Source organism: Spermophilus citellus (genome assembly GCF_964194105.1).
Source record: "Spermophilus citellus genome assembly, chromosome: 5".
Lineage (NCBI taxonomy): Eukaryota > Metazoa > Chordata > Mammalia > Rodentia > Sciuridae > Spermophilus > Spermophilus citellus.
The window spans coordinates 136,532,138-136,546,077 of record NC_138186.1 but is presented as its reverse complement, the minus strand read 5'-3'; the positions used below and the strand labels follow the sequence as shown (position 1 = coordinate 136,546,077).

General features: G+C 35.0%; 1 protein-coding gene across 1 annotated transcript in view; it reads right to left on the bottom strand.

The window, feature by feature from the left end:
• LAMA2 (laminin subunit alpha 2) overlaps nt 1–13,940 on the bottom strand; it is a 576,405-nt gene that overhangs the window by 132,437 nt on the left and 430,028 nt on the right. Inside the window, exon 34 of the mRNA XM_081295188.1 lies at nt 11,494–11,592. Coding sequence (XP_081151314.1) covers nt 11,494–11,592 — 99 coding nt within the window. The remainder of the gene's footprint in view (nt 1–11,493; nt 11,593–13,940) is intronic.

Below are 13,940 nucleotides of genomic sequence, written 5' to 3'. Positions count from 1 at the left end.
CTAAGGATTGCTTTGGCTATTTTGGGTCTCTTATTTTGCCAGATGTATTTCATTATTGCTTTTTCTATTTCTATGAGAAATTTAATTGGTAATTTATTGGAATTGCATTAAATCTGTATAGTGTTTGGGCTGGGGATGTGGCTCAAGAGGTAGCGCGCTTGCCTGGCATGTACGGGGTGCTGGGTTCGATCCTCAGCACAACATAAAAATAAAATAAAGATGTTGTGTCCACCGAAAACTAAAAAATAAATATTAAAAAATTCTCTCTCTCTCTCTCTCTCTCTCTCTCTCTCTCTCTCTCTCTCTCTCTCTCTCTCTCAAAAAATTTTTGTATAGTGCTTTTGGCAGTATGACCATTTTGACAATATTAATTCTGCCTATTCTAGAACAGGAAAGATCTTTCCATCTTTTAAGGTCTTCTTTAGTTCCTTTCTTTAGCATTCTGTAGTTTTCATTGTAGAGATCTTTCACCTCTTTTGATAAGTTGATTTCAAAATATTTTATTTTTTTAGGCTATTGTGAATGGGATAGTTTTTCTAATTTCTCTTTCAGAGGGTACGTCACTGAAGTACAGAAATGCATTTGATGTACAAGTGTTTATTTTATATCCTGCTACTTTTATGAATTCATTTATTAGTTCTAGAAGTTTTCTGCTGAAATTTTTCAGAACCTCTTAAGTATCGAATCATGTCGTTGGCAAATAGTCATAGTTTGAGTTCTTATTTTCCTATTCATATCCCTTTAGTTTCTTTTATCTGTATAATTGCTCTGGCTAGAATTTCAAGAACTATGTTAAATAGAAGTAGTTAGGGAATCTCTGTCTTGCTCTAGTTTTTAGAGGGATGCTTTCAATTATTCTCCATTTAGAATGATGTTGGCCTTGGGCATAGCATAGATATAGCTTTTACAATGTTCAGATATGTTCCTATTATCTCTAATTTTTCTGGTGTTTTGAACATAAAGAGGTGCTGTATTTTGTCAAATGCTTTTACTGCATCTGTTGAGGTGATCATATGATTCTTATTTTTAGTCTACTGATGTGATGAATTACATTTATAGATTTCTGTATGTTGAACCAACCTTGCATCCTTGTGATGAACTCCACTTGATCATGGTGCACTATCTTTTCAATGTTTTTGTATTCTATTTTCCATAATTTTATTGATAATTTTTGCATCTATATTTATTAGAGATATTGGTCTGAAGTTTTCTTTCCTTGATGTGTCTTTGTCTGGTTTTGGAAACAGGGTGATATTGGCCTCATAGAATGAGTTTGGAAGTGTTCCCTCTTTTTCTATTCCATAGAAAAATTTGAGGAATATTGGTATTAGTTCTTCTTTGAAGGTCTTGTAGAACTCAGCTGGGAATCCATCTGGTCCTGGACTTTTCTTGTTTGGTAGGCTTTTGATGCTGTCTTCTCTTTCATTGCTTGAAATTGATCTGCTTAACTTGTGCATATTGTCCTGATTCAGTTTGGGTAAGTCATATGTCTCTAGAAATTTGTTGAAGTCTTCAAGATTTTCTATTTTATTGGAGTACATATTTTCAAAATAGTTTCTAATTATCTTTTGTATTTCTGTCGTGTCCATTGTGATATTTACTTTTTCATCATGGATGTAATTAATTTGAGTTTTCTCTCTCCTTCTCTTCATTAGTGTGGCTAAAGGTTTATCAATTTTATTTGTTTTTCAAAGAATGAACTTTTTATTTTGTCAAATTTTTCAATTGTTTCTTTATTTCAATTTCATTGATTTTAGCTCTGATTTTAATTATTTTCTGTCTTCTACTACTTTTGGTGTTCATTTGTTCTTCTTTTGCTAGGGCTTTGAAATGTAATGTTAGGTCATTTATTTCTTGACTTTTTCTTCTTTTAAAAAATGAATTCCATGCAGTGAACTTTCCTCTTAATACTGCCTTCATAGTGTCCCTGAGATTTTGATATGTTGTATCAGTATTCTCATTTACCTCTAAGAATTTTTTAATATTAACAGATCCCAGTACAATATATAGCCTTAAATCAAATAGCTCCTATTAAGATATTTACAGTTTTATCACAAGAGACAGAAATGGTGAGTTCAGTTATTATCTACAATATAAACAGTAGGTTTGCAAAAGGGTCTAGAGTTTCTAATGGTGGACAAAGAGAGAATAAGGGGGCGGATGTTAAGGAGGTAGGGGGTGAGGATATAGACTTATTAGATCTTAGTGAGTGTGAAAGAGGAATCAAAGGAAGTTGGCTAGCAGCAGGAGAAAAGAGAGAAAGAGATTTTCGGAGAGAAGTAAATGGGAAGACAATAGAGAGAGTACAACAAACAAACATAAAAATTAAGAAAAAGAAAAAAAATGTAAGAATAAAAAAGAATATACAACAACTGTAATATAATATTCAGATATCCCAGTCCTCAGTAGTCTAATGCATGAAAAGTACTTGCTTACACAAATGTTGGGGCTGTAAGGGAAGTGAGAGAGAGAAAAAAAAAAATTCTTTAAGGAAAATGAAGGGATTGTTTCTGTTGGAGTTCAGTATCTTTCCTGATTTCTTTCTGATCCAATAGGTGCGGTTGTCTGTTTTTTGCTGGTATATCCACCCTCAGGATGATGAAGGTTATTAGGGTGGGAGGGTTGGTCTTGGAGGTGGAACTCCTAGAGGTGGGGTACAGCACTTGTTGGTCTCTGATGGGAGACTGCACCCCAATGATCTTCTTTGGGCCCGCTCCTGTGATGTGGGTACTTGGTATTATCTCCTCATATTGCCTATAGACCTCACAATTCCTGGTCTCTAATTTAGTCTCTAAACTGTATCTTACTTACCCCTTCCCTTTCTACTTCCCAGTCAGGAACCTCTCTACAGAGGTCTTGTAGGCTGTGCTCTATGTCCTGAGCACCTGCCGTGGAGAGCTGTTTTATATTGGGTGGTTAAGGACTAGGCTTTGTGAGATACCAACAGGCCTCATAGCTGCAAGCACTGTGCTGGGTTAGTGGCTATGGGCAAAATGGGGGAGTTGAGGACTATTGGTACCTTGATATTGCTTCTAGGCCTCAGCAGATGTCCCAAGCTGGGAGTTACCCCAAATAAAAATGTTGATGGTGGTAGAGAAGATAACCCAAGATGGCGACAAAGGTGTCCCAAGATGGAGGTGACTGCTTTGAGAGATGTGGCCTCCAGGTGGGCTGGGCGATGGCAATGCATGGCGTACTCAGAGATTCAGCTCAGCAGCATGCAGTGCTGTGGTGGGCAGCTGTCTTCAGACCATGTTCTATGTCCCCAGGTGCATACTGGCATGTAGAGGGGATTGTGACAGTGGTTGCAGTGTCCCAAGATGGGGATGACAAAGGGAGCCCCACGTTGGTAGATGGGGGTCCACACGGGAGTGGTGGCAGGGGGACCTGTGTGGGTGGGCAGCTGGGGGTTCTGCATGGGCACTAAAGGCAGGGGTCCTGTTCAGCCACTGAGGCTGGGGGACCTGCACAGGCATGGTGGCCAGGATTCCTGCATGGGATCAATGGTAGGGGGTCCTCTAATAACTTGCAGGAATACAGTACTCCCACTTCTTGAATCCCAGGTCAAGGAGCAACAAGGAATGCAACCTCCCCCTAGCCCGACATCTTGGATCCTAATTTTATGCATTCTTAACTGTTTTTTTCTTTATACCTCGTTTCCTCTTTATCATCTCCAATAATTTTCTTTCTATTTTCTCCCCTCGATTTTATTTTATCTATCTTTCCTACCTACCTATTTCTTCTTTTGTTTGTTTCCCTTCAAGTGTGATTTAGTATTTAGTATCATAAATGTTTAACTTTTCCATCTTTTCTGCATTATTTCTCACCCAATATACTCATTGGTTAGCTTAGGTGTAGAGAGCATTGTATTAAGTTTTTTAATACATGTTGATAAATAGTTTGCTCTTAATTGCTCTCTCATTTCAAAGCAGTGTTGGTGCTTATACTTAACACTTTGATACACTGATTGGATGTATGGATGCCAAGTTATATCCCAAGCTCAGGGCTTATTATAAGGAGATAACTGCTAACTAAAAATCTTTCACACAATGGGAGAAGAAATATAGGATATGAAAGAACATTAAAATAAAGAGTTAGTGATTCTGAAAATGAACCAAACAGAAATCTCAGAAATAAAAGACACAGAAAATAAATCACCCAAAAAACTTGGTTGAAAGTCTATCCAATGGATAAGATCAAGTTGAAAATATAATTTCAATTTCTGAGCTTGAAGATAAGGTATATACAACAGAACATTTTAGATAACATTAATGAGAAAAAAGAACAATAAAGTATATCAAGAATATTCATGAGTTGTGGAACAACATTAAGAAAACTAACTTAAGACTCAGCAGTATTGAACAAGGAGCAGAGATACAGGCTAATGGCATTGGTAACCTATTCATTGAAATATAGAAAAATTTCCAAACCTTGAAAATGAGATGGGTGCATTTAGAACCCCCAAATAAATAAGACCAGAAAAGAATCTCTCCGTAACACATTATAAACAAAATGCCCAAACTTTAGAACAAAGAAATAATTTTAAAAGCTGCCAAAGAGAAATGCCAGGTCACAGAAAAAAATCAGAATAAGAGCAGGTTTTTCAGCAGAAACCATAAAGTCCAGGAGGGCTTGGAATGACATATTTCAAGTACTGAAAGAAAATAACTACCAACCTAAATTGCTATATCCATCAGTTTCCTTCAGAATCATGGAAAATCCTTCCAAGAGCAGCACAAATTAAAGGTTCATGCCTACTAAGCCAGCATTGAAGAAGACACTTACAGGGACCTTACACAGAGTAGAAACATCAAAGAAAAGTGCAGGAAAAATAAATCTCATTAGAAGAATAGATGAGCAAATGAGAATTAGGATCAAATAAAACATTAGAAATAAAACAAAATTACAAGTGTTAATACATAACTCTATAATAACACTGAAATGCAAATGGTTTCAATTCTTCAATTTAAAAGACATAATCAGGCATTTTAGATTTAAAAATAAAACCCAATTATAGACTACCTGAATGAAGCACACTTTTTAGGAAAATATATCCACAGGCTGAAAGTGAAAGAATAGAAAATGATATTTCATGCCAATGGAAACTGAAAGTAAGCAGGAGTAGCTGCTTTTATATCGGAGAAAGTATATTTTAAGACAAAATTAGTCAGAAGAGACAAAGAATGTCACTATGTATTAGTAAAGACAATAATGCAACAAGAAGATATAACAACTTTTAATAGTTATGCCTCAAACATTGGTGTACCTAATTATATAAAACAAATTCTGCTCAACATTGAAAGGGACAAATAAATAAGAATGGTGGGAACATACATTTAAGAGAATAATTCTATCAAATGAACCCAGTGCACTGACTCCCTACATGGATTCTCTGCCAAAAAGCAATCTGCCCAAAGCCCTACCAGGCCTGAGGGGAAAGGAAATGTCACATTCCTCAATAAAATGAGTCAGGGAATAGAAGGCTTAGTAGATAATGAATGATGGGCATAAAGAGAGGGTTGACTGGTTTGCTATCACTGGGTTGTTAACAGATAACATAAAGGCTCAGATAGAACCTAATACAATTATACTGGGTGGTTTAAAAACCCCTGTATCCCTCATAAATAGGTTATTCAGACATCAAATCCAAAAAGTTACCACAGAAGTAGACTACAGATCAAACAGACTTAACAGACATCAACAGAGTATTTCAACCAACAACAACTAAATATACTTTCTTCTCAGCTGTTCATGAAACTTTCTCCAGAAAAAAAAAATCACATTTTAAACCAAAAGGTAAATCCTGAAAAATACAAAAGTAGCTGAAATAATTTCTTGCATCTTATTGGATTATAATAGAATCAAATTATAAATCAACAATAGCAACTAGAACTACAGAAAATATAAATACATGGAGATTGAACAATGCACTTTTGAGTGATTAAATGAGTCATAAAAGGAATCAGGGAGGAATTTCAAATGAGAACAGAGAGATAACATACAAGAATCTCTGGGACGTAGTAAAGGCAGTGCTAAGAGGAAAGTTTATGAACATTGACATTAAAAATATCAAAAAAGATCCTAAATAAATAACCTAATGATATATAATACATCAATATCTTAGAAAAATAATAATGAACTGCCTTAAAAACTGGTAGAAGAAAAGAAATAATAAGATCAGAACTGAAATAATGACACAGAATAAAAGAACAATGCAAGAAATCAATAAAACAAATATATGGTTCCTTAAAAGTATAAACAAGATTGCCAGACCTTAGACAAACTTACCAAAAGAGAGAAAGAAAACCCAAATTAATAAAAATAGCAATGAAAAAGGGGATGATATCACTATAGACATCTCTGAAAATCAGATGATCATTAGGGCTTATTTTGAAAACTTATATTCCAATTAATTTGAAAATCTAGAAGAAATGGATAAATTTCTAGACATACACAACCCACCAAAACTGACCCAAGAGAAAATTGAAACAGACCAGTAATAAGAAATGAGATGAAAACAGTAATAAAAAGCCTTCTACAAAGAAAAGCCAAGTACCAGATGGATTCACAGCTGAATTCTATCAGCCTTTAAAGCAAAAGGAATGCCATGCTCCTTAACTAATTTCATGAAACAGAAAGAGAACATTTTTAAATTCTTTCTATGAAGTCATTGTCACCCTAATACCAAAATCGGATAAGGATGTATCAAAAATAAATAGAAAAAAGAAAGAAAAGAAAAATACACACCAATATTCTTAATGAACATAGATGCAAAAATCCTTGATAAAATGTTAGCAAATTGAATTCAACAACACATTAAAAGATTATACCCATGATTAATTTTGTTTCATTCCAATGATGTAACAACGGTTCATCAAATATAATATATCATATTAATGGAATCAAGAAAAAAAATTCACAATTATGAAAGCCTTGGAAAAAATTCAGCACCTCTTCATGATTAAAACTCTGAAAAAAACTAGGGATAGAAGGAAACAGCTGAACATCACAAAGGACATATATAACAAATCCAAAGCTAGCATCGTCCTGAAGGGGGAAAACTGAAAGCATTTTCTCTAAATCAAGAAAAAGACAAGGATGTTTTCTCTCACCACTCCTATTCAATATAGAAATTGAAATTTTAGCCCAATTCAGCAAGATAAGAAAAAAAGGGGAATACAAATAGGGAAGGAAGTTGTCAAATTATCACGGTTTGCAAATGATGTGATCCTACACTTAGAAGATCCTTAAAAGTCCACCAGTACTTCTGGAGCTGATAAACAAATTCAGCAAAGAGCAGGATATAAAATCAACATACTAAAATCAATAGCTTTTCTACACATTCACTTAATTCATTTATTAAACAATGAATCTACTGAAAAAGAGAGAAAACAATTTTATTCAGCGTAACTTCAAAATATATAAATAAAATACTTAGTAATAAATCTAAATAAAAAAATGAAAAACCTAACTAATAAAAATTAAAGAACACTGAAAAAGTAATTGAAGAATACACCATAAGATGGAAGAACTCCTCATGTTTTTGGATAGGCAGAATTAAGATTGTTAAAATAGTCATATTTCCAAATGTGATACAGGTTCAATGCAATGTTTTAATAGAGACATCAAAATGCCTGTTTTTCCCAGAACTAGAAAAACAATTCTAAATTTCATATGGGAAAATAAAAGATTCAGAATAGACGAAACTATTCTACGCAAATAGAGTAAAGCTGTAGGCATAACCACACCTGACTTAAAACTATAATACAGAACTACTGTAATCAAAGCAGCATAGTACTGGTACAAAAATAGACACATAGACCAATGGAACACAACAGAAAACAGAGGCAAACTCACACAGATAGCCATCTGATTCTTAACAGAGTTACCAAATGTTTTCATTAGAGAAAAGACAGACCTTTAAACAAATAGTACTGTGAAAACTGAATATTCATATGTAAAAGATTGAAACTAGACCCACATGTCTCATTCTGCACTAAAGTCAACTCAAAAGGGATCAGCAACCTAAGAATAAGACCAGAAACTTTGTAACTCCTACAAGAAAATGTAGGGGAAATTTTAGCAGGTAAGCATAGGGAGCAACTTCTTCTATAGGACTCCTATAGCTCAGGAAATAACACCAACCATGAATAAATGAGAGCATCAAACTAAAAAATCTTCTATATAGCAACAAAACAACAGCATAAAGAGAGAATCTACAGAATTTTAGAAAATCTTTGCCAGCCGCTCTTCTGACAGAGGATTAATATCCAGAACACACAAAGAACTTAAAATGCTTAACATAAAAAATAAGAAAGAAAGAAAGAAAGAAAAAAGAAAAGAAAACCCAAATAACCACAATCAATAAAATCAATAAATAGACAAATGAATTAAACAGATACTTCTTAACAGAAATACAAATAGGCAGCAATTATATATATTTTAAAGCTTAACATCTTTTGCCATCAGAGAAGTGCAAATCAAAAGTATGATATTTTATCTTACTCCAGTTAGAATGACAATCATTAAGAGTGAAAATAATAATAAATGCTGTTGAGGATGAGCGGGGAAGGAAACCATAAACTTTTGGTGGGATTGTACATTAGTAGAGATAGCATGGAAATCAGGATGGAGGTTCCCGAAAGACTATGAATAAGAATCACCATATGATTCAGTTACACTACTTGTTACTATTTATCAAAAAGAATTAAAGTCAGCATACTACAAAGACACATGGCTAGCCAAATCAGGGGTGGGGTAGGGGAAAGAGCATCATAAAATTTGCAGAACCAATCAAAAGCACTTTCCAGAGAAGGGGAGTCTCAGCCACTGGGTCAATGACTAGGATAACAGTAGTTATGGCTGACATCAGAATCATCTGCAGAGAGATCTTGACAATTCTAGTTTTGGACTGTACCTCTGACATAAAAAAGAATGTTATTCCTGTATATTGGCAATGCCAAAGGTACAATCATGAAAGAAATAATTGACAAGCTGGACATGATTAAAATTGAAAAGTTCTGCTCTGTGAAATATATTCTTACAAGAATGAGAAGGCAACCTAGAGTTGGAAAAGATACTTGCAAACAACATATGTGATAAACAACTGTTATATAAAATATAAGAAAAAACACTTGTAATTTGACAGTAAGAAAAAAAAAACAATTAAAAATAGGAATAAGATTCCTTCTCAGAGAAGATACATAGATAGCAAATAAGTAGATGAATATGTCCAACATCATATGTCATTAGAGGATTGCAAGTGAAACAAAAATGAGATACCATAAACACCTTTTAGAATGACTCAAATCCAGATCACTGATATCATCAAATTCTGGTGAGGATGTGGAGCCACAGAACTCTCATTCATTGCTGGTTAGAATACAAAATGGCACAGCCAAAAGGGAAGACATTTTCTCAATTTCTTATAGCACTAAACACAGTCTTACCAAAAAATTCAGCAATCAAACTAGTTTTTTTTTACCCAAATGACTCAAACATATTTCACACAAAAATTTGAATACAGATATTCACAGGCACTTTATTCATATTGCCAAGCTTGGAAGCAACTAGTGTCCTTCAGTAAGTGCCTGGATAAACTGATACATCTAGACAATGTAATATTCTTCAGCAGTAAAAGGAAGCAAGCTATTAAGCCATGAAATGATATAAACTTTAGGTGCATATTACTAAGAGAAAGAAGCCAATCTATAAAAGCTATATCCTATGTGATTCCAATTACAGGACATTTGGACAAAGACTATAGACACAGTGAAAAGATGAGCAGTTGCTATGGGTTAGAGAGGGAGGATAATGTGGAGGTGGAGCACAAATGATTTATAGAGCAGTGGTACTCTTTGGTAGCATACTGTAATGATGAGTACACATCAAGATGTGTTTGTATGGAATATATAATTCCAAGAATAATCACTAAGGTAAACTTCAGATGTTGGTTGATAAAAATATAGCACTAAAGGTGCATTGATCCTAACAAAAGCACCATTCTGATGGGGGAGGTGAACAGTAAGGGTAGCTGTGGGTATAGGAGGGCCATATAATATTAGTCAACTATACACAGATATATGGACATATATATATATATATATATATATATATATATATATATATATCTGTGTATAGTTGACAAATACTATCTCCATTCACCTAAATGTCACACACACGTACAAGCTTGCACATAAACACATAAATAAACACACACACACACACACACACACACACACACACACACACATGACTAAGAGGTCCTTGAAGATAGATTGAGCCTCACTAATATTTTTCATTTGACAACCCTTGGGGCTTTGTATGTAGTGAACATATAAATTGAATTGAATTGAGTTTACTCTGCTATGATTCATTTAAAATATATTATTTAGTAATAGTCATATAACAGATAAATTATTAAATATAAAATTAATATGAGATTCATATACTCATTAATTAATTTAATGTCTATGTACATTTGGCAATAAACTATGTACATTCTATATTGCTGGTTTGAGATTTAGAGAAAGTTGTTTAGTATGCTACTTGTAACATCAGGGCCATTGTTTAGCATTATGTGCTCAGAAGCCATTTGATTTCCCTGTGGAAATTTTCCTAATCCAGCTGCAGTTTATGTGAAAAAAGTACTGAGCCAATGGGAATCTGGAGCTTGTTCCAGGTTAGGTCCTTGAGTAGTGAATTGATAGCCATTGTTGATTCATTTCACTATCATGGCCTGAGGCAGCTCTTCTTTAAAATACAAAATGGAGTAGATAGTCTCTAAAACCTTCTAAATCTAGTATCCTTTGTATTTTAAAGCTTAAATTTGGATAATCAACTCAATTCCTACAGAGCAGGCTGGATTCTTGTTCATGCATTTTTCTGACCACAAGATGGCGGGCTTTATGTTATTTTCCTCAACAAAAAAGAATCTTAGCACTCTTGCATTTTGAAAATTTAAAACTACCAGTTCCTGAAAAAGTCTGATAAATGCGACATAGACTTTGTATGCTGACTCTCAAGGGTGTCTTGAATGTTTGGGATTTTCACAATAAATAATATTACTCTTTTTTTGAGTAAGAATACTGATCTGATGGAGACTGTCTTTATACAAATGAAAAATCCCAGGAGGAAATCAAAGAGACTACAAGTATTTTCATTTGTTTTTCCTTCTACAAATCAAGGACAATGCTTTTGAAATTTAAAATTGATAAAAACTTTAGCATAAATGTTACTGAATACAGTTTTCAAAATACATGGTAATTCTCATATTTTGGGTCTTTTTCCTTGATATTTCCTAAGTATCACAATCATTTCTTGTTGTTGTTGGGAAGGGGGATGTCTGCTACTGGCTTTTAAGATTTGATTTGAAGCAGAAGTAGCAAGTCCTGATGTGCATCAAACTGGGAAGAACAAGATTAGGGACTCTTTTAGTTCCTATGGAAATTAATTTCTTATATCTATCTACTTAGGAAGACTTTGCCAACTTACCCTGGTCAGAAGCTCATTCATTTCCATCACAAGTGTATTCAGATTGCCTTCTGCCAACTGAATAAGCCTCTCAGGGGCCCGCTGGGGTGAGAGCAGGTGCTGAAAAACATTTCATCCCATACATACTTCAGTAAGTGGTTTTGCAGTAATCATTGGGTTGAATGGCACACAGTTTTCCTACATATACAAAAAATTTGGTTTATCACTTTGAATAAAAAATAACAACCCTACACACTGAGCATTATGTCAAATACTCAGGCAAATAGCAAAAAAAAAAAAAAAAAGTAGTAATTTATTGAGAATTTACAGTGTAAACTGTTTTTGTTTTTTTGTGTAGTTGCTATTTCACTTAATTCTTATAAGAGTCCTATCTAGTCAATGTTATTCCATTTTGTGGATGTGGCTTACAGAGAGTTAAAAATCTGTGCAAGATCACACAGCTAATAGCAAGTAGAATTAAGATGAACCTCCACAACGCTCCTGGTTCCAATCAGCAGAGACACAGTTTACAGGCACAAAAGAGCTAACAGTAGCACTTGGCATAGAGATCCTGGCACTAACTGGCCTGGACTCAGAATAGGTAAGAGCTGGCCTGGCATTCACAGGCTGCTTTCTTCTCCCGTTGAATATACAATTTCACAAGATTAGATAGGGTCACTCTGTGATAGTGGTGAATAAAAAGGAAAAGTGAGACTGTTCTATAATCTTATCTAAGCACAGACAATACCATTTCCCTGGGCTTAGATAATACATAAAATCCTATTTGCTGGCTAATATGAAGGACCAGTTTCTTCACTCATAGTTTGTTTCCCTCTGTGCTTCCTAAATAGTCATTAGACTATTGAATTATATAATTATTCCCTCTTGCTAACAGCACCCAATTGAGTACTAACCCCTGCTTCCTGGAACCTGCCCTAAGACCACCCAGCTCTAGCCCAATGTACTATATACCTTCTTCCTAACACCCTCTTATGGAGACAGCCCACCGTTCTCCCTGGTGTTCCATGTCCTAGCTGGAGTGAGCTAATAAACCCAGCTGTATTCTACCATTTGTGTGCTCTTGGTGGTCTTTAGATTGGACCTAGGGACCACTGCCACAGTGAAGAACTGAAGAAAGAGATTAAAGAATTTGCTTAAGGGTTTAAAACATCAAAATGGGATCCAACTACTTAATGAATTATGTAATAAGAATACACAGAATCAGGAGAGTTTGAGATTCAAAGAAAGCCAAGCTCATTTTGATTAATACCTAGATGTAAGAGGGTAGGCAACTGAAGTCCTCAGCTTGGTGACAGTTGGGACCTTTTCCCCGGTGCCCTTCAGCACTTCATTGTTCATGACTTAAGTACGATTTTTTAAAAATACTTACATCCAACTGAAATGTTTGCTTTTCTAATTTAATTTCTTTTCTTTGTATTCCCTTCATGCACATGGAAAATAACTGGTCGGCATTCTCTTTGTGGAAACTCATTATATCCCTGAATATTAGGACAATGAAGTTAAACTCAGAATCCTCTGCCTGCTTTCAAGGTTGTCCTTCATATCACCTTGCCCTACTCCAGTCCTCAGCTTTATCTGTCACTAGCAGACCTGACTTTTAATGTCTGCTAGATATGCCTCATTCATACCTCTCCCTCTGCTCACATGGCATGACTCCATGGCAAGAGCAAGCAGGGGCTGTGCATTAGGGAGATCTCACCACTGGTTCACTGGGTCCTCCCTGGCAAGTTACTTTCTCTGAGTTTTATAGACATTCTTGGTTTTTCTTTTTTGTTTGTTTGTTTGTTTGTTTTTGTTTTTTTGGTGCTGGGGATCTAATCCAGGGCCTTGTGCATGCGAGGCAAGCACTCTACCAACTGAGCTATATCCCCAGCCCAAGACAGTCATTCTTATAGGTCTTAAAGTTATACTCCCTCTTTTTAAATTCTAGCTCTAAGGGCTGGGGATGTGGCTCAGCGGTCAAGTGTCCCTGAGTTCAATCCCTGGTACCAAAAAAAAAAAAAAGTCAAATGTTAAATTCTAGCTCTACACTCAATAGCTATAAAACTTTGTGCCTTATGCAAAAACTTCTTGGTGCCTCAGTTTCCCTACTTGAAAAACAAAGATAATATAGTACTTCCATCTTAGATGAGACTGGTATAAAAAAGAAATACTACAGACAGGTGGTGGGGGGGAGAGAATGTACTTCTTGTTTATATGAGTCTACTAATACATCATGAGGTCTTTACCTTCATGACCTAATCTGTTTACCTCCCTAAGACCCTGTCTCCAAATACCGTGACATTTCTTATTATTGTTAGAGATTGTTTGTCTCTCTCCAAAATTTTACCCTCTGAGGTGATGGTATTTGGAACTAGGGCCTTTGGGAAGTGATAAGGTCATAAGGGTACAGACCTCAAGATTAGGATTAGTGCCCTTGTGAAAGAGATCTAACAAAACTAGCTGTT